This window comes from Zosterops lateralis (assembly GCF_965231275.1).
Source record: "Zosterops lateralis genome assembly, chromosome: 7".
Taxonomy (NCBI): domain Eukaryota; kingdom Metazoa; phylum Chordata; class Aves; order Passeriformes; family Zosteropidae; genus Zosterops; species Zosterops lateralis.
The window spans coordinates 34922750-34946306 of record NC_139767.1 but is presented as its reverse complement, the minus strand read 5'-3'; the positions used below and the strand labels follow the sequence as shown (position 1 = coordinate 34946306).

At 41.0% G+C, this 23557-nt stretch overlaps 1 protein-coding gene across 9 annotated transcripts in view; it reads left to right on the top strand.

Moving 5' to 3' along the window:
* Nucleotides 1-23557, top strand: part of GTDC1 (glycosyltransferase like domain containing 1) — a 431567-nt gene that overhangs the window by 295957 nt on the left and 112053 nt on the right. For 6 of the 9 annotated variants that reach the window (XM_083865293.1, XM_083865295.1, XM_083865290.1 and 3 more), the window contains 2 exons: nucleotides 3093-3163; nucleotides 3883-3974. In XM_083865293.1, the coding sequence (XP_083721419.1) occupies nucleotides 3093-3163; nucleotides 3883-3974 (163 nt within the window). Of the gene's footprint in view, nucleotides 1-72; nucleotides 719-3092; nucleotides 3164-3882; nucleotides 3975-6238; nucleotides 6338-10982; nucleotides 11757-23557 lie in introns of those variants that run through there. The other 3 variants (XR_014590560.1, XM_083865296.1, XM_083865297.1) reach the window with 3 other exon arrangements.

Sequence of the window (23557 nt, the reverse complement as noted above, 5' to 3'; positions counted from 1 at the left end):
AATAAAGTAGGAGAAAGTGTGCAATTAGGTTTTTATCTGCAGTTACATGATGCATCCTGTGCTTTCGTTTAGAACATCACCTTGGTGGGTGGTCATCATCTTCCCTTGCACCAAAGCTGTACCTTCTTGACACCACACTTGATGTTGGATTCCTGCCCAAGCACCAAACTTCTGTTATTGTTGAGTGTGAAGGAAATCAGAAATGCAGCAATCAGCAAAAGACAAAGGCAGACCAGCAGTGTGATTCCAGCAGCCCAGTACATTATGGTTGCATTCCATGCGAGTTAAGTCACGATGGTAAAAGCCTTGGCAGGATTTTTTTTTTTTCAATAGTTTATTCATGATGTTCATTATTATGAGCTGTAAAGACTATGAGAATTTCATTTTTTAAATGTCTTATGGAATGTATCACTTTCTTAGATCTTGTAGACATGCTGTGGAAACCATAACATAAAATATGAGTTACTTACAATAACTAATTTTAATCCCATCTGCTAAGTATGACAACATTAGCATTTCCACTTAATTAAAAACACCCTTAAAGCAGCAATGTTTTAATCACTCCATTTTATTTACTCTCCTCCGGTGTCACTTATAATTGTAACTTTTTATTTTTTAATAATGAGGGATTTTTTTTTCTCTGTGCATCACACAAAAAAGTGCTGTCGATAATTAGCAGTCTTCTGTTATTACTAGACTCAGGTGTCACAACTGTGTCTCATCCTCATTACAGTAAAAAATTTCACCTATCAGATTCATTATTGCTAGATAATGCGACTGAGAGCCTTAGCAGGCCCTCCAGAAAAGTAATTCAGCCAAGCAAAATTATCAGCTAATTATATTTAGAATCAAAAGCCCAACAACTATTTGCAGATAAATTGTATGAATTGAAGTGAATAGACCTGAATATTAAGATTCATAGATTTAGCAGATGATTTGTTAATTGGAATAAAAAGACCATTTACTAGCCATTTTAACAATAGATCAATCGGAACTCTTATTTATTATTTAACTAGTAGTGCTTAAGGATTGAAATGAAGAGTAATTGTATTATTGTTATGATATGATACTTTTCTGGGAAAGGACAGAAACGCATGGAAATTAAAGGATTCTCTGTGCATCCTCACACCAAAGTCTGTATCAGCTTTGCCCAGTTTGATTTGATCTTTAGGTCTTAACAACTAGAGGGTGTAAGGTTTGTAGTAAAACTTACTACTCATAGTAGGGACTGGTCAGAAAAACACACCTAAACTTTGGTGCAGAAGGGGTAGCAAAGGAGTATGCAAATCAGATCATTTGCAAATGAAAGAATTCCAAATTTTTAACTTTCATCCAGCAAACCACGGAGGCATTAAATTCCAATTTTACTAATTCATGATCCTGGTAGAGGTTTTTCGTAAGGGGAAATTTCATACTCAAACGATGACTCAGATCCCATCTTGGCCTGCAGTTTTGTTTTAGGGAGCTGTTCTTTTTTTTTTTTTTCATGCAGACGATATGATTAAAAAGCAAATATTTTAACATAACTTAGTGATCTGAGCTATTACTGAAATGTCCACAGTTTCACTCTTTTTTTTTTTCTCCTAGATTAAAGAAAACTTTAAAAATCTATTTGCTTTGACATATGACACAATATTTAAGAACTGAAATCATCAATTAAATCACACATCAGAAACATTTCCCTTTGGTAAAAAATATAGTGCTAGACGATGTACACTTTGAAATTGTTGTTAATGTTTAAAATGCAATCTGAAGTGCATATGTTATTTAAAAAAAAAACAACATAAATTACAAATTTTAAAAGTTTATGAAAAAAAACCAGCAGTCATTTCTTAGCAAAAGCATTTGCAGAGAAATGTGTCTTTGGGGTTTGTGGATATGCATAGTTTTCTAACATGAAAGCTGAATATGTTATTCTTTATTTTCTTTTTTTCCCTGTTTAAAATTGAATAGATCTAAAAGAAACAGAGTCCTTTCAGGGTACCTGTAATAAAGTACCAAACCTGACATTCACATGAAGGTAGCAAAAGCCTTTGGGTTGTCACTGAAAATAGAAAAGGTGAACATTGACAAGATTTCAGATTTTTTTTTTTTTTATTCTAGGGAATGAGGGAAACTGAAGTTAAAAATAAAGCCCTCGTATGGTCAACATGTTGGAGGAAATTCAAAGCCTCTCATAAAATAAACATATTTTAAGAAGTGTTTTGAATTTCACTGTGTAATTTCTGGCCAACAGAAATTACAGTTGTATCTCTGGAGGGACGTTCTGTCAGATCAATGGTCATTATGTGAAAAAAATAAACTGAAACCTGGATGCCTTTAACCCATTCAGCTCTTAAAACCTGAACTCCAATGGGGACAGCTCTGCTACTGAAAAACTTTGCTCCACAGCAGTGCAATTCTTAAATATTTGGGTTTGATGTTACGGGAGGTATGTAAAATGTTCCTGGAGAAGAGAAAAGTACAAAGCTTTGCGCGCTTTGGCAAGGGAATTTCATCAGCGGTTATTAAAAAAATACAACAGTTTATGTCCCGAAAAATAAAGGAAATTATCCAAAGCATGTGAATAAGCTGAAATATCCCAGCCTGGAGCATGCTGCAAGTTGTTTCTGGGTTATATTTAGCTGTAACCTTTGGAGTCTGGAAGTCTGAGGGGAATATCTGGTGTGCCAGGTGAGGGTGGAGTGTGTGTCCGCGAGCACACCCTGGTGCAGCCAGCGTGCCCCTTGTTTTCCAGCAGCATTATTAAGCAAAGCCATCCATACTTCACCATGTTGTTACATGTGTCTGTCTGCTGATTATAAAATGTGTTAAACAGTATTTAAAAAACAAAAAAATGCAGAGCTGCGCTTTGATTTATTCAGCGAACAAAACATATGCTCGCTGTTCTGTTCTATGTAATTCATATGATCAATAAAATTTTCTTTAAAAAGAGCAACTTTGGCATTTAGAAGGATTATGCTGCTGAAGGAAAAAAAAAAAAAAATGCTTCCCTCTTGCTGCATGCAGGCAACCTCAAGGCTTTTGCACGGAAATAAGTTTTTTGACCGACTAATGTCTATTTTTGTGTGTTTGTGATTTGTAATCCTCAGGATGGAGGCTGTGCATTGTGGCTGTTACCCGCTGTGTCCCAAAGCCCTGGTGTACCCAGAGATATTCCCAGGTAGCTGCTTTGTTGCCTGTTCCTTCTGCTGAAATGTAATGACGTGATTCCTGCTAAAATCCAAAGTTTGGGAATAAACTTGAGTGAAAGCAATTGTTTATTTGGCAAGCCAACATGTTAGTGTTAAGGCAAATTTTATGTGTTTTAATACATTAGACAAAGTTTATATTTGCCATCTGTTCTTTTAAGATATCACAAAAGCAAATTTTGAAATAGCATTCTTCATTGTTAGCATACACATCCCGTAATGATAGATTTTTGTTAAAAGGTCACTGATGCTGCAATGGTTTGCAGATTTTTTTTTTTTGATACACAGAAGAGGAAAAAAAAAAAAAAAAAAAAAGCCAGGCTTGAAAATCACACCAAATTATTTAAACAATTTAATAGTTAATAGTATGCAACTGCAGTACAGGATACACACTAATGTAGTACCAGTTCTTTGAAAAATCTCATCACTAAATGTATCACATATGCATTGTGTTACATTAGAATAATGTATTTTAATCACCCAAAGGAGATGTCTAAACAGCACAACTACACAGTCTTATTTAGCATTAAACATCCTTGTGAGCTGAGGTAACCTTATAAAATCATGCTTAAATAATGTAAAACACGAGGCGGCACAGAGCAATATGCATTTTTAATTAGTAAAGTGACTAATATCGAGTGTGTGCTTTGAGGTTTTTGTTTCATTAAAAATGTATCTGTTTTTCCTGCAGCTGAATATCTGTATTCTACACCTGAACAGCTTTTTAAAAGGCTTCAGAATTTCTGCAAGAGACCAGATATTGTAAGGAAACATCTCTATAAGGTAGTTGTTTGGAATAGTTTTAGATGATATAATGCCATATTGAAGTACAAAGGGGGAAAAAAAAAAAAAAAAACCTTAAAAAAACAACATTTAATTAACATACTAATGTTTAAAGGAAACATGCTAGGGAGGGATATTAGTCGTTACACTAACAAGGATTAATTAAACTAGATGCCAGTTGTATTAACCTAGGTCTTATGAAATACGTGCACTTAATGCATGCTACATGTTTTTTTTAATTTACTGTTTTCTAAAATGACTGTCCTTTACATTTGGACCCAAGAGGCTTATAAAAATGAACCTGGATTAATGCAACTCATTAGTTTAAAAGGAAAATAAAGAAAGATCCTACAATTATACTAATGAGGATAAGCCTACCTTCCTATCCTAATTTAATCTTCAAAAAATGCAGGTGACAGGTATCAGGTAAGATTTCTTTGGCTTCTGAAATGATTTGAGTGATTTCCATAATTACAATTTTTTTTAATTCTTCGCTTCATAAGGTGTGTTGAGCGTTAAAGTTTATTGGGAGCATAATTTACTGGTGTTTATCATGTCCCCCTCTTTGCAGTTATTTCTGTAGACAAAGTCCAGGTTCAGTGGCAACCTCTCCATTCAGGTTTTACTTGAGTGTTCAATAGTAGGCCCACTTTCATGGTTTTAATTGGTGTATTTACACTGATGGGAGGCACACTTTCCTTTTTTTTTTTTAATTTGAATGTAGATGAAGCACTAAATTTTACATTATCCCAGTGAAGAGCTGTTACTACACGATGCTGCTTTCAGAAGAATAACTGCAGTTTTTTTGCATGCTGCTTCATACACTTACAGCGATTTTTGATTTTTACTGTCCTGCCTCTGCCATGGGCAGGTTGGATACACATCACCCCTGCACAACAAAGGTGTTTCAGCTGGTGAAAACCACTGAATTCAGCTGAAAGTCCTTTTAAAGGCTTGGGGGTGCATGGAAATGCTCCTCGTGTTAACCCGTGCGACACAAATACGGTTCTTGGAGCGTTCCCTGGCTGTGCCCGTCCAGCCTCACTCTTAATGAGCAGGTCGAGTAATCTCCTCCTTAATTTGGAGCCTCATGCTGCCAACAGACCCAAGCTCATGCCTCCACCTCCCTCCCTCCCTCTGGGGACCAGAAAGTGTTGGGTCTTGCTGTCTGCCTCTCTCTCCCTTGCTGCACACACCTAGTGGGAGCAGCGAGGGCTTAGCCCATGCCTTGACTTTTTTTTTGTAACCTAAAAATAGGCATTTACATAATGATACATCAAAGATGATGTTGTTTCTGCAGGAAACAGTTAAACCTCAAGGAAAAGAAAAAAAAAAAAAAAAAAGGAGAGAACCAAAAATGCAATTTAACACCCAATTTCAAGCTCATTATCTTTCATTGTCTATTAACTTGGCAATGGTTCAGAAGGTAGCTCATAATAGTTTAAAATGCTGACTGAACACTTCCAGTGTTCAGCATTACTTCTTGAGTCAATAGTATCGTAGAGTTAGGCATGGGGGCTTCAAAGGGAAAGCAGTCCTTAAATGTTTACCTTGGCATTTCCCAATGCTTCAAGCTCAGCTAATGGTTGCGTTCACATGGATCTTCTCCCACATGGATCCTGAACACGAAGCCAAGGCATGCAAAAAATACTGATATAAAACAGTACAGGTCGAAAATGTGTGTGCAAGCCCCGTAGGCAAAATGCTGATTTGCTTGAAGGATTTTTTCCTCCTTTTTAAGAATTCCTTGGAATGATTAGTAGGCAGAAACTGAAGGTATTTATTCTGCCCCTCATGCATGGGGTTGGCAGATCTTCTGAGTGTCAGAGCTGAACCTCTGCAACAGGTAGCAGTGGAGCTGAGTGGGGGATTGTTTTAAAATGAGGAAAGCAGAGCCTAATCCAGCACCTGTGAGCACCAGAGGAAATATCCCTGTTGTCTTTAATAGGCTTTGGATCAGCTTGGAGAATACTGTTAGAGTTGTCCTTTTGTGCTTACACCCACGTACACCTAGTCTTCCGTCACAGTGGACCATCCACAAAACCTCCTGGAAAATGCCAGCTTAGGGCTTTGCTGTTCAGGTCATTGCAGCTGGAGGGATGCTGCTTTTTAAGGAAGCTGAAGAGTGAAATCCTGAAGGCTACACAGCACTTGCACCATATTTTCACTTCTTTTCAGATCACTGTAATATTATCTCTGTTTTAGTGGACAAGAAAAGGGATCCCAGCACAAGAGTCAATGCTAACCAGCTCCTTATCTTTCAGATTTATCAAGTATCTGTGAAATTTTGGAAGTAGAAATGTTTTAAAAGCAAATAGAGCTTTTTCTCTGCTGGTTGGGGATTCTGCTCCACAAGTTGGGAGGTAATCACCTTGGCTTATCCTTTTACATATTGTTGGGATTTTATTACTCAGGATATCTATAATAATTACACAGTGGCTAATTAAACAGGCAGTTTATTCCTTCAGATGTCCTCACTGCTTGTGCTGACAAAATTAGTGGCAGAAAGGAGATAAATGGCAGCAGGGCAGTGGGTGTAGAGATTAGACATAGGGAACATCCCTGTGAAAATGCACAGACCAAGGCATTAAACTGTCGTAGCTTAATTCCATGGAGCAGATTCATGCTGGCAGACTTCTAAAAAATGTCCATAATGTAAGCACCTATGAAAACCTTTCCAGATGATGTATTGCTCACCCTGAGTATTCACACAGCACTCAGGGCTGGCTCATCTGCATTTCAGCCTTTCCTTCTGCCAGTTATTAGCAGAAGATTGAGATGAGAGGGAAGCAAATCTCATTTGTTATCAATTATTTGTTCTGTTCCAGTTTCATAGAGTCAAACTCTAGTTCTGGGTGGTTTTGGTTGCCAAACTAAGCACTGGAATGAAACAAGTAACAACAACAGGGCATTGGTCAGGGCACACCACAGGATCTGTTAGTGCCCTATCTAGTAGATTTAAAGTTAAAATAAAATAAATAAAATAAAATAGGGCAAAGCATTTGTTTCTGCATTATTTTCTTGAAGTTTACCTTTCAGTTTCCTCACTTGAGTTTCTTAATTTAAAACAGCATGTATAAAGAGTATACAGTGGAAAGGGACAAGAAGAGTTGCCAAAAGCCAGGCATGGAAGGAGCTGACAACTTTAAATAATCTCTCCCAGCCCTCCCAGCTGAATGAGTGCTGGTTGACATGCTGTCAGCTTCAGTTCCTACAGAAAAATCCTACTCTCACTCATGCTTGTTTAACGGAGAAAAGAATTTGGCCCACTTTCTGACATTCATCTTCTCATTTCCATCACACTACAGAAGCTCACCTGCCTATGAAAAGACACATGGCATGATTTTTTTTTCTTTCTGACACCACTGTAGAAGGAAGTCTGCTGAATTCAAAGGGATTAAACTGCTGTAAAATCAAATTAAGATCCCAGTTAGACCGTAGACATCTGAATTGTTTCCAGTCTCAGGATTTGGCTGTATAGGGCAGTTCTAACAAAACTTCCTTTTTTTTTTTTTTTTTTTTTTTTTTTCTTTCCTTTTCTTTTTTCTCTGATTTGAGATGAAGCAGTATCTTGGGTATTTCAGGGAAACACGTATAAGAGAAAACTGCTTCTGGTCCGTATTTAGCCAAAGCTTGGGAAGCAGCAGGAGGCATTTTCAGTGTAAGATACAGGACTTTGGGCACGTGAGGATGCAGAGGAGCCTGATGCCAGATGTCCCATCAGCCACTCAGCCCTGTTGTTCACAGTTCCTGTACAGGCCATGTGAGAGCCAGGGATGGTGCCTCTGCCTTTATCTTTACCCAATCCCCAGCAAAACTCCATGGGAAATTAATTTTTCCCTAAGCAACCTGGTCTAGTGGAAGGTGTCCCTGCCCATGGCAGGGGCTTGGAACTGGATGGTCTTTAAGGTCCCTTCCAACCCAAACCATTCCACGATTCTACAATGTGTTTATGGTGGTGTTTAAGTAATTTCCTTAATTAGCTCAGGTTTTCCCCACCTCTAGTTGTTTTGAGTGTCTTCTTGTTCTGGAGTTGGTCTGCCTGGAAGCAGGAGCTCCCCATCCATCTTTACTGTACCATCCATTATTTTATAAACATTTGTCAAACATATACAGTATCCCAGTCTTTTCAGTCTCTCCTTGTGAATGTTATTCCATGTTTATATTCTAATCTCTCATCATTCAAGCCATTCTGATGCTTGAGAGCTGTTTTTGTGCTGGTGTGATCGTTGCTTTAGAGAATTCTGGGCCGTGCCATCAGTTTATGTGATGTGTAGTACTCTGATAATTCCCAACCTGTTCCTTATGGAGCCAATCCTACTGTTTACTTTTTAATGGTGAATGTATATTGAGCAGATGTTTGCTTACAGTGTTCTCCAGATCTTTTGTCCCGAGCTGATAAAGTTAATTCAGAGCTTTATAGGGTATGCAAATAGTGCAAGTATTTCCATCCATGCTGCTGGCTTTCTGTTTATTAGCAGAGCATGTTAGCAGAGTTAAAAAAGAAGGAATTGTATTGAATTTCTACTTTTACCTGGCTAGCATTAGGTGCAGGTCAGAAGGAGGTTAGAAACACAAAGGAGAAACTTGTATTTGCCTCTTGAGCTGCTCAGTTTCCAGTGAACGTGATTTAAAATGGTTTCAGAGGTGGTTTAGGTCTGCTTCTCAGGGTCTGTGGGGGAAGGTTACAGGAACTCTGGAGCGCAGAGCTCTGTGTCCATGCTCTACCATCTCTGCTCCAGTGCTTAGGCATGTGATCCTAAGGAAAATATGTAAAACATAAAGATTTTTTTATGTGAAAGAATACTTCCATTACTTATTTGGAGCACAGAATCACAGACTAGTTAAGGAAGGTGCCTCTGGAGGTCACCAGCCCAGCCTCTGCTCAAAGCAGGGCCAGTTTCAAAGTAGGATCTGACTTCAAACTTGGATTAAGCTGCTCAGGATCACGTCCAGGTGTAGTAGACTCAAGTCTTGACACTTTCCATGCCCTGTGTATGGCTGATAACAGGAAAACCCCTCTCTAGCTTAGGGGTTTGCACACGTGGGAAGGTGTGCTGGGCTGTGGGACAAAATTTAAGGCATTTTAGGTGAACCTTAGGTCTTCAGGTAACTGTGACAGAGGGAGGTCACCCTGGCTAACATGGATCCTCACTGGGGAAGAAATGAGCTGGCAGGAAGGGAGTTGGAGTTGCCTGATTTTGGGATCCAGCCACAGATACATGGATATATGTGCATATATATATATATATGTGTGTGTGTGTGTGTAAATGGCCTACACCTGAACTTCTTTCTCTCTGGGCTTGCCCTGCTCTTGGCTGTCTGAGGTAAATATCCAGGAGACTCCAGCTCTCTGAAAATCACAGAGTCATAGAATTATTTAGGCTGGGAAAGACCCTTAAGATCATTGAGTCCAACCATTAATCCAACATTTCCATGATCACCATGTCCCCAAATGTTGGTCTGTAGCTCACAGCAGCTGGACTTGCAGAGTAGGACTAAAGCAGTTATGGGGGCAACTTTCAGCATATAAACACCAGGACTTGGAACTTTTCATTCTGACAGTATTAGATAGCTTCCAGGGGAGTTTTAGAAAGCAAATGAAAACTGGCAGATGAGCCACAGCCACTTCAAAAGAGTAGATGGAGAAATAGGTCAAAGGAAATAGGAAGAAAAGTTGCAAAAAGCATGAAAACTTTTTTTTCCCCCAGTACAAATTACTTTGAGAAAAAAAGCATGAAACTGTTTTCCCACTAGTCAGACAGTGTGTTCTCAGTGATCCTATGCAAGATAATGAATAGATTTTTCATCCAAAATTTATGGTTTTTGTTTAAAGACAGCAAGAATGAGGTGACTTTTAAAAGGCCAGTATAAGAAGCTGCAGAACAGACCAGTTATTCAGGGAAATACTGTTACTCTGATGAAGTGTATTAAATAGCTCTGACCTGGGCCTCACAGTGCATCCAACTCATGTAAAGCAATGGTCTCTTTTGATGGTCGCTTCTAAAGGTGCTTGGAGTTTGAAAATTGAAAATTTTGAAAATACTCCAAAAATAATTGCTACAAACTGTTTTCCACCTTGATTCTTCACTCCTACTCACTTGCAGAGTGAAGGAGCTGGATCACAGAGTAGATCTCACCCAATACAAATTGACTCTGTAAATCATTCCAGTCTTGCCTGCCGAATCTCAGGTTTTGTGTGGAAAATTAGTCTCTAAATCTTAATTGTGATAAGGCATTTTTTTAAAAGTGCATAAAATCTATGTAAATCAATATTGTGTGCTTGAACTCCAACTGTCCTGAAAGAGCCAGTCTGAATGGATGAACACTCCTTATTAAATTCTAAAGGTTAACTCTGAAGTCTAATGATGGCAGAGTAGATATTAAGTGCTTCAGTTCTGATCTTAGGACACTAGAAACAAGTTGATTATTTAATGAAAAATACTGTTCTGCTACTGACATTATGCCGTTTGTTCTTTATGGGAAGATGCTGCTTTATGTGAAAACTTTGCTTCTTTTGATCTCCACATATTTAGGAACCGTTGATGAAATGATAGTGATGGAATTTTACTCCTTGAAAAAATGAAGGTCCAGATCTTTGCGGAGTTATCACTCCTCAAAAAAAAAAAAAAAAAAAAAAAAAAAAAAAAAAAAAAAAAAGATTATTCTCAAATAAAGCTCAGAGTGATAATGGTGCAGAACTAGGCCTTGCTCCTGCTGGCTGGTGATTCTGCCATGTCTGAGGGTGAGAGGGGCACATTGATCCCTGAGTGTGTTCATCCCTTGACATGTCCACTGAGACCACCAGTAAAGCAGAGCGAGCAAATAACCTGTAGGGGCCTGATGACCAGCTTACCTGTCTTAAAAAAAAAACCCAACATACAGAATTCACCCTGTTTTTATATAACACCACAGAAATGTCCTTTGACCAACTGGCTTCCACCCCTCCTGAAATCTTTGCCTCATTTTGTGTCCCAGGCTCTAACGCAGCTCTTGTGTTCCTCGCAGGGCGAGACGGCCGGGTTTTCTTGGGCAGCGCTCGGCAGTAAATTCAGGTCTCTGCTCGCAGCAGAACCGAGGGAAGATTTGTGACAGATGGGGCTAAGTCACAAACTTGCAGCCTCAGGCAGAATTGTGGAAGTTTCCAGAGTGTGCCCATATTTACCTGATCAGAGAGAAAAGAAAATCTGCAGAGGAAGCCGAGCCTGGCTGCTTGTCATAGCTGACACAGAGCCATCTGCCACAAACCTGTGGCGGCTTCAGATCTCCAATCCCTGCCACCACCCCAGCTCAAATTAAATACAGATTCTTAGAGACGTTATGATGGTTACACATGTCCTCGGCATCACATGCAGGAGACTGTTCAAAAAAAATATGTGGCCTGTTGTGTAACCGCACTCATGTATCCCATATGTGGTGCCACATTGAATTTCCGGTTGAATCTGTTTTTATCCTTTGTACTGGATGACATGGTGCCTGAATTCTTTCTTTTCGCCGACACGATGGCAGCCAAGCTGCAGCTTCAAACGCTCACACTTGGCTGAGTTTCTACCTAGGTTGCCAGGTTATCATTGGAGCCTTATTGTGTCCTCAAAGGGCCACAGGGCCTGAAAGGAGGATCCGAATGCTGCCGGACTAATTGGGCAGCCATCTCCGGGTTGTTGGGAGGCAAAGGGCTGCTTGAGCACTTCTCTCTCTTTCTCTCTCTCTCTTTTTTTTTTTTTTTTTTTTTTTTTTTTTTTTTTTTTTTTTTTTTTTTTCCTTTCTTTTTTTTATTGCAAATTAATGACTCTCTGGCAAAGGGGTTTTTAAGTGAAGGTATTAATAAGGGGTCTGGCAGGTAATCCCATGATTCGTGGAGTTACATTTGCATTTAATTAATCTTAAAGAAAGCTGAAAGATAAACAGCTGTAATTCAAACTAGCATGGGAAATATGCTACATGGTGCCATCTATCCGATAAAATGAAAGCCGAGACACTTGTTTTATTTCTCTCAAGGATGGAGAACAAACAGATAACAATCAAAATACTTCCAATAAAAACCAGTAGTTTAAATGTAATGGCAGTTCATCAAGAATCTTTGCATCCAGTTGCAAATACAGTCTTTTAAAGATAAATCACTTATGATTCCAGCAGTCAAGCCGCCGCAATATTTGTTGATGTAAAATGTTTTGAAGATGTAGATTGTACAATAAATTTTTAATAAAGTGCCCACTGCAATTTTTAATTAGCATATCTCATTCATGTATAAGTGTGTACATCTATCTGTATGTTTATCACCATGCATATCCTTGTGTCAGAGTCAATGAATGCAATTGTGTCTTTATCTGATGAAGTAGAATTTGGTTTGCAAGCGATAATAAAACCTTAAGGCAATTCCAAGATTTTCAACTCTGCTCTGGGAAGAAGCAAGAAGAGGACTCTGGGTAAGTTGTGAAGCCTGGTAAGACTTGTCTTTGCAGACAGGTGTGGTCTCAGTTTTCCTTGGATCAGCTCCTCTCCCGGAAAGGGGTGAAGGTACAGACTGGTCCCTCTCCCCACGAATGTCTTTGTGACTTTTGACACCATCAAAAACGTGAAATGTCATTTTTCAGGGTGAGAGAGAGCATGTGTAATTTCTTGTTACAATTATCCCATGAAGCAATTAAAAACAACCCAGGGTGACCCAACGGAAAGTGTTTGGTTGTTCTCCTAGTGCTGCAGAGTTGTAATTTTGCAGTTACCATCTCTCTGCACGCAGGTGCCTCCTCCTTTCTGCTCAGCCAGAGCCCAACTTGGCTTTAGGCACTGCTTGTGGTTGGGTGGACATGGTCTTCCCATGAGCATAGAGGTCTGGTGGTCATCCTTGGAAGACCCAAGGAACAGCACTGCCTTGCACTCCTACAAGTGTATCACACATGTTCACCGATGTCATCACACCTTGCACCAGGCAAACTGGAATATTTTTTGGCTTTTCTGCTGGGGAAACTGAGGCATGGTGCAGTTGTAGCAAACTGCTTCAAGTCTCACAGTGAGTCATTCTCCAAACCAATAGAAGGGAAAGAGAAGATGCTGTAATGCTGCACTCGGGCTTGTGGTGAGCAGACTCAAAACATCAAAGCTGTGTGGTTTGCACTCAAAGGCTCCTGCTGTCCTCAGGGCACACCCTCATCAGCCCCACAGCCAGAGGAGGTCCTGCCAGCTCCTTGGTGAGGTGGAGCTCTGCCCTGCTGAACTTACTGACAGTGATATTTCAGCCATGCCCAGCTCTGTCTGGTGAGCAAGGCTTCATCTTGGTGGAAAATTTTTCCCTTCTTATGAATCCTTACAAGTTTATAATAGACACTCTGTGAGGAGTTTAATTGCAGGGTAATAAATAGCAATGCTGTGTTATCTCCTGATATTTCTTTACATTCTTAGCAAAGATGAACAGCTGCTCTGGAGCAAGGATCCCTGGAAGTGTTCAAGGCTGAATTGGACAGAGCTTGGAGCAGCCTGCTCTGGTGAAAGGTGTCCCTTCCCATCTTAGGGGATTGGAACTGGATGAGTTTAAAGGTCCCTTCCAACCCAAACCATTCTGATTCTGTGTCCTTACCACATCATAGGATGTGTCAGGGGCCTGTTTGAGGTCCTCAGTCAGGAGAGTGATGTAGGACTGCCAGGTAGCCAGAGGTGATACTTAAAGGGCTTCCAGGTAGTCAGAGGTGATGTTTCCCCCAGAAAATGTCCCCTTCAGCACTGCAGACTGAAACAATCTGTGGAGTTTTGCCTCTCAGTTTCAGCAGAGGAAACGAGAGCATCACCCCGTGCTGCTTCATTTCAACCCCTCACTTGAGAAGGTCAGAGGGACAAATTGGGATCTCGGTCCCGTTGTTCCTACACACATGAGTAAGAGGTGAATGCAGACACCTAATCCTGTGAGCAGAGCAAGAGAATTGAACCTTGACATACTTTCATGTTTATTGGTGTTTCACCTGCATTGACACAGCGGCGCCAAGGCTTTGAGGCAGTTTCAGTGCAGAGTCAGAGCTGGGTTTTCCCAACTCCGTGCCAGCCTCACCAGGCAGTGCCCTGACCACACAGCCCCTCCTGCATCAGCAACAGGCCAGGCACCTAATCCCACAATCCTTTTGTCTTAGCGTTTGAGATCACAGGAAACACAGGTTTATTCCACATGAGAATTCTCTTTTCCCATATAACAGAAAGGAAAATCCTAAAACAATTAGGGAATTCTGTAGCAAACCATTTCCAGCCATTCCTAGCCCCACTCTGGTGCTGCAAGGCACAGCAAGGAGCCGTGGCACCGACCAGCTTCCATCCCTGTGTGCAGCACTGAGACCTCTGCCTCAGCTCAAAGCTGTTCTGAATTAGGTGGTTAGATTTTTCTAATTGCGTTTTTAAAGACCGAGCCAGCAGTTCATTAGAAATCACGGAGCAAATTCTGCTTCTCTATTACACCAATATAAATCTTGAATGAATTTATATCAGGATAACTGGGAGGGTAGAATGTACCTCCCATCTTGTTCCTCAGATTATTAAAAGTTAAAGGGCCTTGAAAATTAAATTCACCTTTCCCTGTTCAAGCTGTTTACTCTGTTTTTTATTCCAGAAAGGACAGTTGAAAATAATTAACCAACCTCTTTCTGCTCATAGGCACTTTTAAGTTGGGTTCTCATGTACTAGCCCAAGACTAGTTTGTGTGGAAAAGACCAGAGGGCATTTTCTTTCAAACAAATTGTTTTCATGGGAATAATTTCCCAGGGAATTATATTAAAACCTTTCCACGAATCCTTGATTTTGAAGAAAAAAAATAATAAAAAAAATTCTCGTGTATATCTTTGATTTAGGGGACTTGGCAATATATTTGCAGATATAAATGAGCACCTTAATGAAAGTCCTTGAGGATTTTACCTTCTCACAGGCTAACCTTATTTAACCAAAATACTTCTCAGCGAGGCTTCATCTTGCAGGAGAATTTTTGCCTCTTGAGTTACCAGCCCTTTGCAAATAAGGTTTTATAATAGAAACACTGATAGAACTTTAATTACAGGGCGATAAATAGCATCGCCGCCTAATCTTCTGATATTTCTTTAGATTCTTAGCGAAGATTCGCAGCTGTTGCTGGAAACTGATCATCAAGGGCTCGTAGGGGTTGGAAGTTGTTCCCCCCCCCCACCCCGAGGAAGGAGCAGCGAGCGCGGAGCGGGGAAAGAAGGGAAAGAGGGGAAAGAGGGGAAAGAAGGGAGGGGAATATGGGGAATCAGGACTTTGGCATTGAATATCCCCATCCCCACCCGCGGAAAAGGTTTTGCCATCCCGGTGAATTGGCCGAGAGGATGGATGGAGGTGTTGGGCAAAACCGGGTTAAACGAGGCCAGTGGCAGCTGTAATGGTAAAAAAAAAAAAAAAAAAAAAAAAAAAAAAAAAAAAAAAAAAAAAAATAAAATTAAAAAATCGTGAAGAGAATAATAAAGCGAGGGGCTTGAGCCGGGGGGCGATGGCTGGCGGGGCAGCCCCGCGGTGCTGTCCGCGCATCCCGGCGCATCCCTCCCGGCGCTGCGGGCGGAGCGGAGCGCGCCTTCCCCGGGAAGCGGGGGACGCCACTTTTTTATCATCCACACTATCCGTAATAATAAAAATACTCTTTTGAAAAATCAGATTCTTCCGTAGCGTTGCTATACAGAGGCGGCGAAGAGAAAAGGCTCCCTCCCCCGCCCGCCCCGCCGCGGTTTTTCCGCGGGTGCGCAGCTTTTCCCCAGCCCCGCGCCCGTCCCCGGCTCTCCTGCGGTTCCTACAGTAAAAACACAACCCCAAAAAAATACCAAAGGAAGAGAAAAATACCCCCAAGCCCCCCGAAAGAAATGCCGGGCAAGGAGCGCGGCGCTGGGGAGGGATGGGAGGGATGAGTGCGAGGGGCTTAACCCTTGGAGCTTTGGAGGCAAAACAAGGAAATGCGTTGGAAAGGCATGTCTGTAAACAATGATAATTAGCCTTTTCAAAAATCATAACACTGATTAAAATCTCGGATTCATTATTTATTCATCACAGAACCTCTTTGCAGACCTGGGAATAGTGATTAAAACCTAAGTGCTTCTCAATTTTTGCACAGCTCGAGAGGAGCCTAAAAAGGGGTTAAAACGGAAAGGAAAGAGGAAACCAAGCAAACAGAATTCTTCTTTTAAGAACCAATACTTTCTTCTTCCCTTCCTGGCAGGAACACTCTTATTCCCCCCAAATTTTGGTATTATGAAAATGTTTCTCATACTAAGTACAAGTGTTAGACTGAATCCAGTTGGTACTAAAATTGCAAACACACTTTCACTCCTAGAAAAGCCAACAGAAAGGAACTTCTTTTAACTCCATAATAGCAGGTTACAGACTAAATGAACAACTGATGGTCAACTGGCCAATTATGGTATAAATATCCGTTGTTTACAGCGAGGTGTTAAATGAGCCTTTGGAGCACAAAGGATCAGACTGTCTAAGCTACAATTTGTGCTTCATCCCATTATGTCTCCCCGAAAAAGGCCCGTGCCGTTGTAGGTAATGTGCGCGCAGAACATATTTCTCTCTGTTGATTTTAGTTTGCTTTAATTCAATACACACTCTTGTTTACTTTTTAAAATTTAAATAAATGTCAGCATTGTATAATTTCTATGTTAACAAAGCAGTGAGCAAAATCCCTTGTATGTTTATAAAATATTATTGTTTAATTCACATAGTTTAGGAATTCCAAATGTTGAGAATAGGAAGGAGGCCAAATACCATCTGTTTATAACTATGATGCATCATCATATGTGTACTTTAAAAAAGAAGAAGGAAAAAAAAAAAAAAGTTTGGTCAATCATGCCACTGTTCTATCTGTTGGGAATATGGTGAGGATTTAAAATCTCTCTGTGCCATCCACAGGAAATTTTAGAATGGTTTAATTCTGGGCAAGGATGTTGCAGGAGTTGCTCACGTCCGTGTTCCTGTCAGGAGAGCTGCAGGAAACACTCACGTGCCCCAACCACTGCAGGCACAAATTCAATCACTTTCTCCCAGCCTCAATATTCCCCACTTCCAGAGACTGAGCAGCAAAACCTGAGAGATTTATTTAAACTCCTTTATAGGTTCTGGGGGTGGGGAGAGGGGAGGTGTGGGTGCATCTGGGGCTTCATTTCCAACCTCTTCATACGTTCGTGTGCCCGTGTTTTTAAGGACAGAAGGAAAGCATGAGGATTTTGTAGCTTGTCTTGCAAAACACAGGCTATAGACTATCATTCAGCTGATTCTGCAAATAGCTTTAAAAAAAAAAAAAAAAAACCAACAAAAAAAAAACAAAAAAACCAAAAAAAAAAAAAAAAAAAAAAAAAAAAAAAAAAAAAAAAAAAAAAACCAGAAACCCTCTGTCAAATGTTAGTAGTTTTAGGTCCAAGTTAAAATAGGTCCTCGTTAAAAATAATACATTCCATACTACGGAGTGGTACGTAACGTGCATTTTAAAGAGAAGGTAGTCTGCAAGGCTTAAAAACAAAGAGAGTGTCTCCAAGTTAAGTAGATAAGAAGATTTTTTTCTTTTTTTTCCAAACCCAAGTTAATTAGCTGGTACGTCAAGCCTCATAGATGTCTTCCTACCTTTCAAGGGCTGAAGAATCCCCAGTAAATGTACTTAAACTTCCTAGCGAGGGCCAGTGAGATGAATGCAGAGATTAGGGCGAGTATTACCGTGCCTTCTCAGTGCATCCCAGCTGCAGTTCATCCTACTATTGATAATGATGCTTGGAGTTACTGAGGTGGTTTCTGAAACTCACATATGGGGTCCTTTCCCCAAGGATGAGGAATAATAGCCGCACTCAGGTGGTACGGGGAGGGTAAGCACAGATTTGCAGTTGTCTTTGCCTGGTGCGTGGTGACTTCTCAGTCGTGCTGATTTAATAAAGGCAGAGGTGCATTCAGGACATTCAGGCTGCAATTCTCTGGTACAGTGTTTGATTTGTGTTAACAAACAGGAGGAAAAAAAAAAAAAAAAAAAACAAACACAGGTGAAAGGAAAAAAATGTCTGGGCTTGCTGGAAGCCAGCCCTGGCAGAATGCTGGTGCAGTATGAAATGTTTTGTGGCCAAACTCTCAGCAATTTCTGTAATACCACAGTTTAGCATACTGTACACTGCACTGAAATGCCTGGGACTTTGTTTTTGAACTTCTTCCTTTCTACTGTTACACTTAACTTGCAGCATCTTGAATTACCTAGCTACACCCAGATAGAAAGTTACCGTTTCTTTAGCTCTCACACACTGCACTGGGCTCTTAGTGCTAAAAACTGTCCATCAGAGTGGAAAAGCCTTTCCAGCCCTTTCCTCTGTATTTCCCAGCCTTTAACATAACCTTCTGAGACCGTTTATTATCTTGAAAGGCTTCAATATTTTTAATTAGGAAAAGGAAACGCCTTACACACCTCTCTTAAGTAATCTTTTTGGAGCTGGTTCCATCAACAGGGATAATTTGCTACCGTGCCATGAGCTTAATCTGCTCACACTGACATTACAGGAGTGAGAAACAGGACAAAAGGCACCTTCTGTCACTGCAGTTTGCAAAAATATTCATAAATGTAAAATGTATACAATCCCAGCTTGAAAAAAAACCTGGTGCCAGCTCCACACAGCCAGGCATGCATTCCTGCATATTACCTCCTATTTTCCATGGCTATGTGATCCTGTGTTTCCCAAGCTGAGATAGCAATCAAGGGGAAAGATTGTTCAATTATGATGTCCACAGAATAGGAATATACCTGTCCACAAGGAATTCTATGGACCCCTCATGCTCGTTTATCACTTTGTTTTTACACACTGGAGGAGTTTCATGAGATGCACTGAGAGAGGCTGCTCTGAAGGTTGCTAAATACCATTTTCACTGCATGCTTGGTTTCCTGCTCTTCCTGGGCACTCTGGATTGGCGCAGGGAGATGAGCATTTGGAATCATGCCCCAGCACAGGTATAAATCCTTTATAAAGAGCTGTGGTTGAGGCTGGATATCCGGGACATCCAGATGGGAAGCCATCGGTCCCACAGTCTTGTTTCTGTGTCTGAGGTGCCTGTGCTGTGTCAGGACTGCAAACAAAACCTGCACCAGGCTTGAAGCACATGGAATTTCACAAGGAGAATGTGTTCCCTGCTCATCACACTAACTTCTCAAATCCTTTTGGGTTCTGAACACCTTGTGCTCCCCTTAGCAGAGGTAACTGAGGGCATTGATCATCCCACAAGCTCCTGAGCATTAACATTTAACCATCCCATAATTTGGTTTTTAAGTGAAAGCAGGGAGATTAATAAACTTAATCTAGCATTCACACAGATTTGAGGACAGCTGACCTCTGCCCTCTAGAGACCCAGGCTCATTTAAGAATCTGCATCTGAGAGAGCCCCTACAGTTGTCGTGTCACAGCCAGCCCTGTCCCCCATGGGCTGCAGAGTGTCACCCTCGCTGTCTGCAGTGGGAACAGTGGTGACAAGGAATTTGCTGCTTTTATTTATGTCTCCCTCCTCTAGAAGGGTCAGTGTTAGCAAACACAGCTCCCTCCTGCAAGATAGCAGCTCTCCTGGGGAGAGGCACAGCAAAAGTAAAATCTTGGTCAAAAACGAGCCAGTCTTTCCATTTGTTTGCATGTAGGAGAGAAAGAAAAAAAAAAAAAAAAAAGAAAGAAAAAGGGAAGCAGGAATATCAGGTCTTTGTTTTTGGGGCACAATTTTGCAACTTTTGGCATTACCTTACAAAATTCCCAAATCAGGAAAGCCTTTCATGTTGGAGCGTTCAGCCGACGGAAGTGCTGCCTCAAACTGTAAGGCATTATCTGTGGATTTCTTTGCACATTCCACGTCCTGCAATTCTTGGGGGGAAAAAAAAAAAAAAAAAACCAAAAAAAAACTTGGATAGGAGTAGTTTGTCAATGCTATTAATAGATATGTTTAATGCAGAAGTGTGCAATGTGATGAACAGCCTTGGCAGGAGCCATATCCAGCCTGATTGTATTGTAATACTGTTTGATGCAGCAGTGTGTTTGATCAGTTACAAGTGATGAGTATCATATCACATCAAACAATTTAATACAGTCTCATTGTATGGAATTATGGCTGCTGTCAATCAGCATGTGGCCTATTCCTTACAGATCTGTCTTTGGGAGCTGGAATACACTGGTAGCTTCATATGCATTAATAAATAAAGTGCTGCTGAAATTCCATGCAGACCTGTTGAGATTTTTGTTTCTCTTTCATGGCCTCTTTATTTTTTTGTTTCATTTTCATGATCGTTTGTCACTCTCTTCTTTTTGAATGTTGTGTGGAGGCGAGTTCACCTGGTCAACAGGACCCAGGGTGGGGCTGTCATGCTCTGAAGAATGCTTGGAAAACATCTAGCAAATATATATATATATATGAGAGTTGTGAATTTTGTTTTTCTGTGAATAGCAGCCTGAGTATAAATCCACTGAACTTGTTTTCAGCTGAAGCTTCACAGAGTCTCTTTTCTTGGCTTCCTCAGGGGGAGGAGAGGCTATCTATTAAAAATGCATATGTTTTGTCTTACTGCTTGGCGCACCTCACTTGATAACCCCCTACTTTGGTTTGGGGATGGCACTCTTTGAACTTAAAGTCTCTTCCTTAGGACTGATATATTCAAGGTGCTGGAGGGGAAGCCTATGTCAGATGAAAGATATGTATGTAAATAACGGTATAGAGGTGGGGTTTAAGGCATCACCCATTTTACTATCAGTTTCAGACATATGCTGCTCTGCTGCTGGCTTGCCTTGCTCCCACTCCCTAACACAGAGGATGGTTTTTAATGAAGTCATACTCTGCTGCCTACAAATATGGGGTCATGCTAGACTTGTACAAGAGCAGTGATTTCAGTAATGTTGCTTATTGTGGTCAAAGAGGGCAGAAGATTGCCTTTTTGCATCGTGTGGCTCTGGGGTTTTGGAGCCTGCACAGACAAATTGATCGCATTGCAGTAGGGCCACACATTCAGAGAATGGAGGTGTCATGCTGGAAAGCCAAATTTCAGCAGCCGATTAATCAGTGTAATGACTGTAAGCTTTTCCACCTTTTGCTACTGTCTCAGCCTGCTGATCTAAATAAGATTGGTGCTTGAAAGGGAAACCTCAGAAGAAATTTTTGTAGATGCTAAAGGAGGTGGTTCTTGACTTAATAAATGACACATTTCCTCCTACATCAAAAATTATCCTCAGGGGTAAAATAAGGCCTGGTGAGAGATAGGGACAGGAATAAGGATAGCTGCATTTAAGAGATTTTTCTGAATGACTTTGGGGTGGTGACTGAGTTTGAGCTCACCTCAGGTTTGGGGATGCAGCCTGGCTTTTTTTTTTTCCCTGGCACAGATTTCCCAGCAAAACTGCACTGATGGACCACAACAAAGGGCTGGGAGCAGTCAGGGCTGTGGGATGGTCAGCAGGAAGCTTAGCATTATGTAACTCCAACAACCTGAACTCAGAGGCATCCATATAAAGCAAATAAATAAAGACCCGGCTTGCTCCTGTAATATTATCCACCTGATAATTCCTGAGCACTGCTCAGCCAGGTATTTCCTCTGCCTCGTAATCCAAACAAGATAGACAAGACCCCATATGCTCTATTTTCCATATAGGAATGGGTTGTCCTGTTAGACAAATCATTCCAGGATCTTATTATTTTTATGGATTATAAACTGGCCACAATTACACCCTGTTCTTGCAGAGGAAGCTGATTAATTTAGATCCAAAGAGCCCCATGGTGTCTGACAGCCGGGGTCTTATGGTGCAAGGCAATGCAAAGGTAGCGAGGGTAAAAACAATATTTGTGAGTATCCTGATGGCAAAATTGTTTTTGCTTCAGAGCTGGCTTGTTATGTGGCTGCTAATGACACTCCAGGATCACACAGCACCTGAAGTGGAGCGTGTCCTACCCTGGTTTATCTCACGTCTGGCATTAATTGGCAATGGCTCCGTCTGAGACCGTGATCCAGTCAAATCCTGTAGGCCACGCAGGTCTGGGTGGTATTTAGATCAGAAAACTCATCCAAGCAAGAGGAGCATTGGTTTGCCACTAATCCACAGGAGAGCAGTACCTCCACAAGGTTATTTGTAGATTATAAGGCCAAGAAAGGACTATTTGGATCATCTGGTGTCACGTGTATAACACAAGCCATATGACTTCCCTCAATTAATTCCTGTTTGAACCAGAAAACCTCATCCTCTACCGGTCTAAAAATTGCCAGCCATGCAGAAGCCACCACAACCTTTGATATTATTAGACACGGTGTTTTCAGAGAGATTTTCTCTCCAACAAAGGGTCAAAAGTGACATTTATCTCCTGTGATTATTAGATACTTGTTGCTAGGGCAAGATTGTGAGTCACAGCACTGAGACCAAGGTTCCCAAATACCAATATCTTTCACCTGGGTTTTTCTTGTGGTCCTATCTCCATCTGAAAGCCTTCATTTTGCCATTTTTCTGTGGTTTCTACTGCAAAGGGCAGTTCTTTGGCAGCCACCACAGTGATTTGGTGCACAGAGCAATGGTCTATTGATGAATAGTGGTCACTGCACTCATTTGGTGGAATCCACCCAAAATCACCAGGAATGGCATTGTTAAAATGACAACCATACCCGTTGTTGAGAGGCTTTGGTTTGATGTGCATTTTAAGGGAATAAAATAAAATAAAATAAAATAAAATAAAATAAAATAAAATAAAATAAAATAAAATTGCCACTAGTGTAGGTTGTGAAACCATTGCTGCTCTCTGGGATGAAAGGCACCATATGTGAAACACGTTGCTGATTTCTTATCTCCAGAAAAAATGTTATTGAAGTATAGAGGGACAGAATGATTTGTTTCTGCTGTAGGGGCAGTGTTTCATGGGTTTAGAGAATGAGGGTGGGTCTCAGTCCCTCACTATATGCAACCTAAATGAGCACTGCTGAGCTAAAATGTCAGAATTTAGTTATAAGGAGGAAAGTTTTTTTAAAAAACCCATAGAAGATGAATTTTTGCAGGCGTTCCCCGTCAGTTGTACCACTTGTACATCTCCCTCTTCCAGTGCACAGCCTATGGAGCCATGAGAAAAATAGTATTTCTCAAACAGTGAAATATGCTTCCTAGCTAGGGAGATGGCCACATCTCCCCCATGATAATAATAACAATAAAAAGCCTTGCAGACCAGCAAAATTCAGCCCTTTTCTTGGAGGGTGGAGGGAGCAAAATCCTCACTGAATGTTTGTTGCAGGGACAGTGAGTTGTGGGACAAGTTCCTCTCATGGATCCAGAGCATCCAGCACCCAAATGACCCCACTCTGGGTGAAGTGAGGGACCCCCAGCCGTGCTCCCCCAGGGACACAGCCTTCCCTGCTCAGAGGATGCTCAGGAGACAGCTTGCTTTGAGCAAATGCTGCCCAGTCCCCGGGGTGGGTGTCCAACACAAGATCTCCAAGCATCTCGCCTAGAGGATGATCTGACAGGACTCTCCCAGCATAAATGGTTCCATGTGATTCTCCAGCTTCCCTTTCCTACCCTCCCTCCTCCGGTGCAGGACCCCCAAGGAGTTAAAAGTGTAAGAGCTGCTCGGAAAGAGGTCAG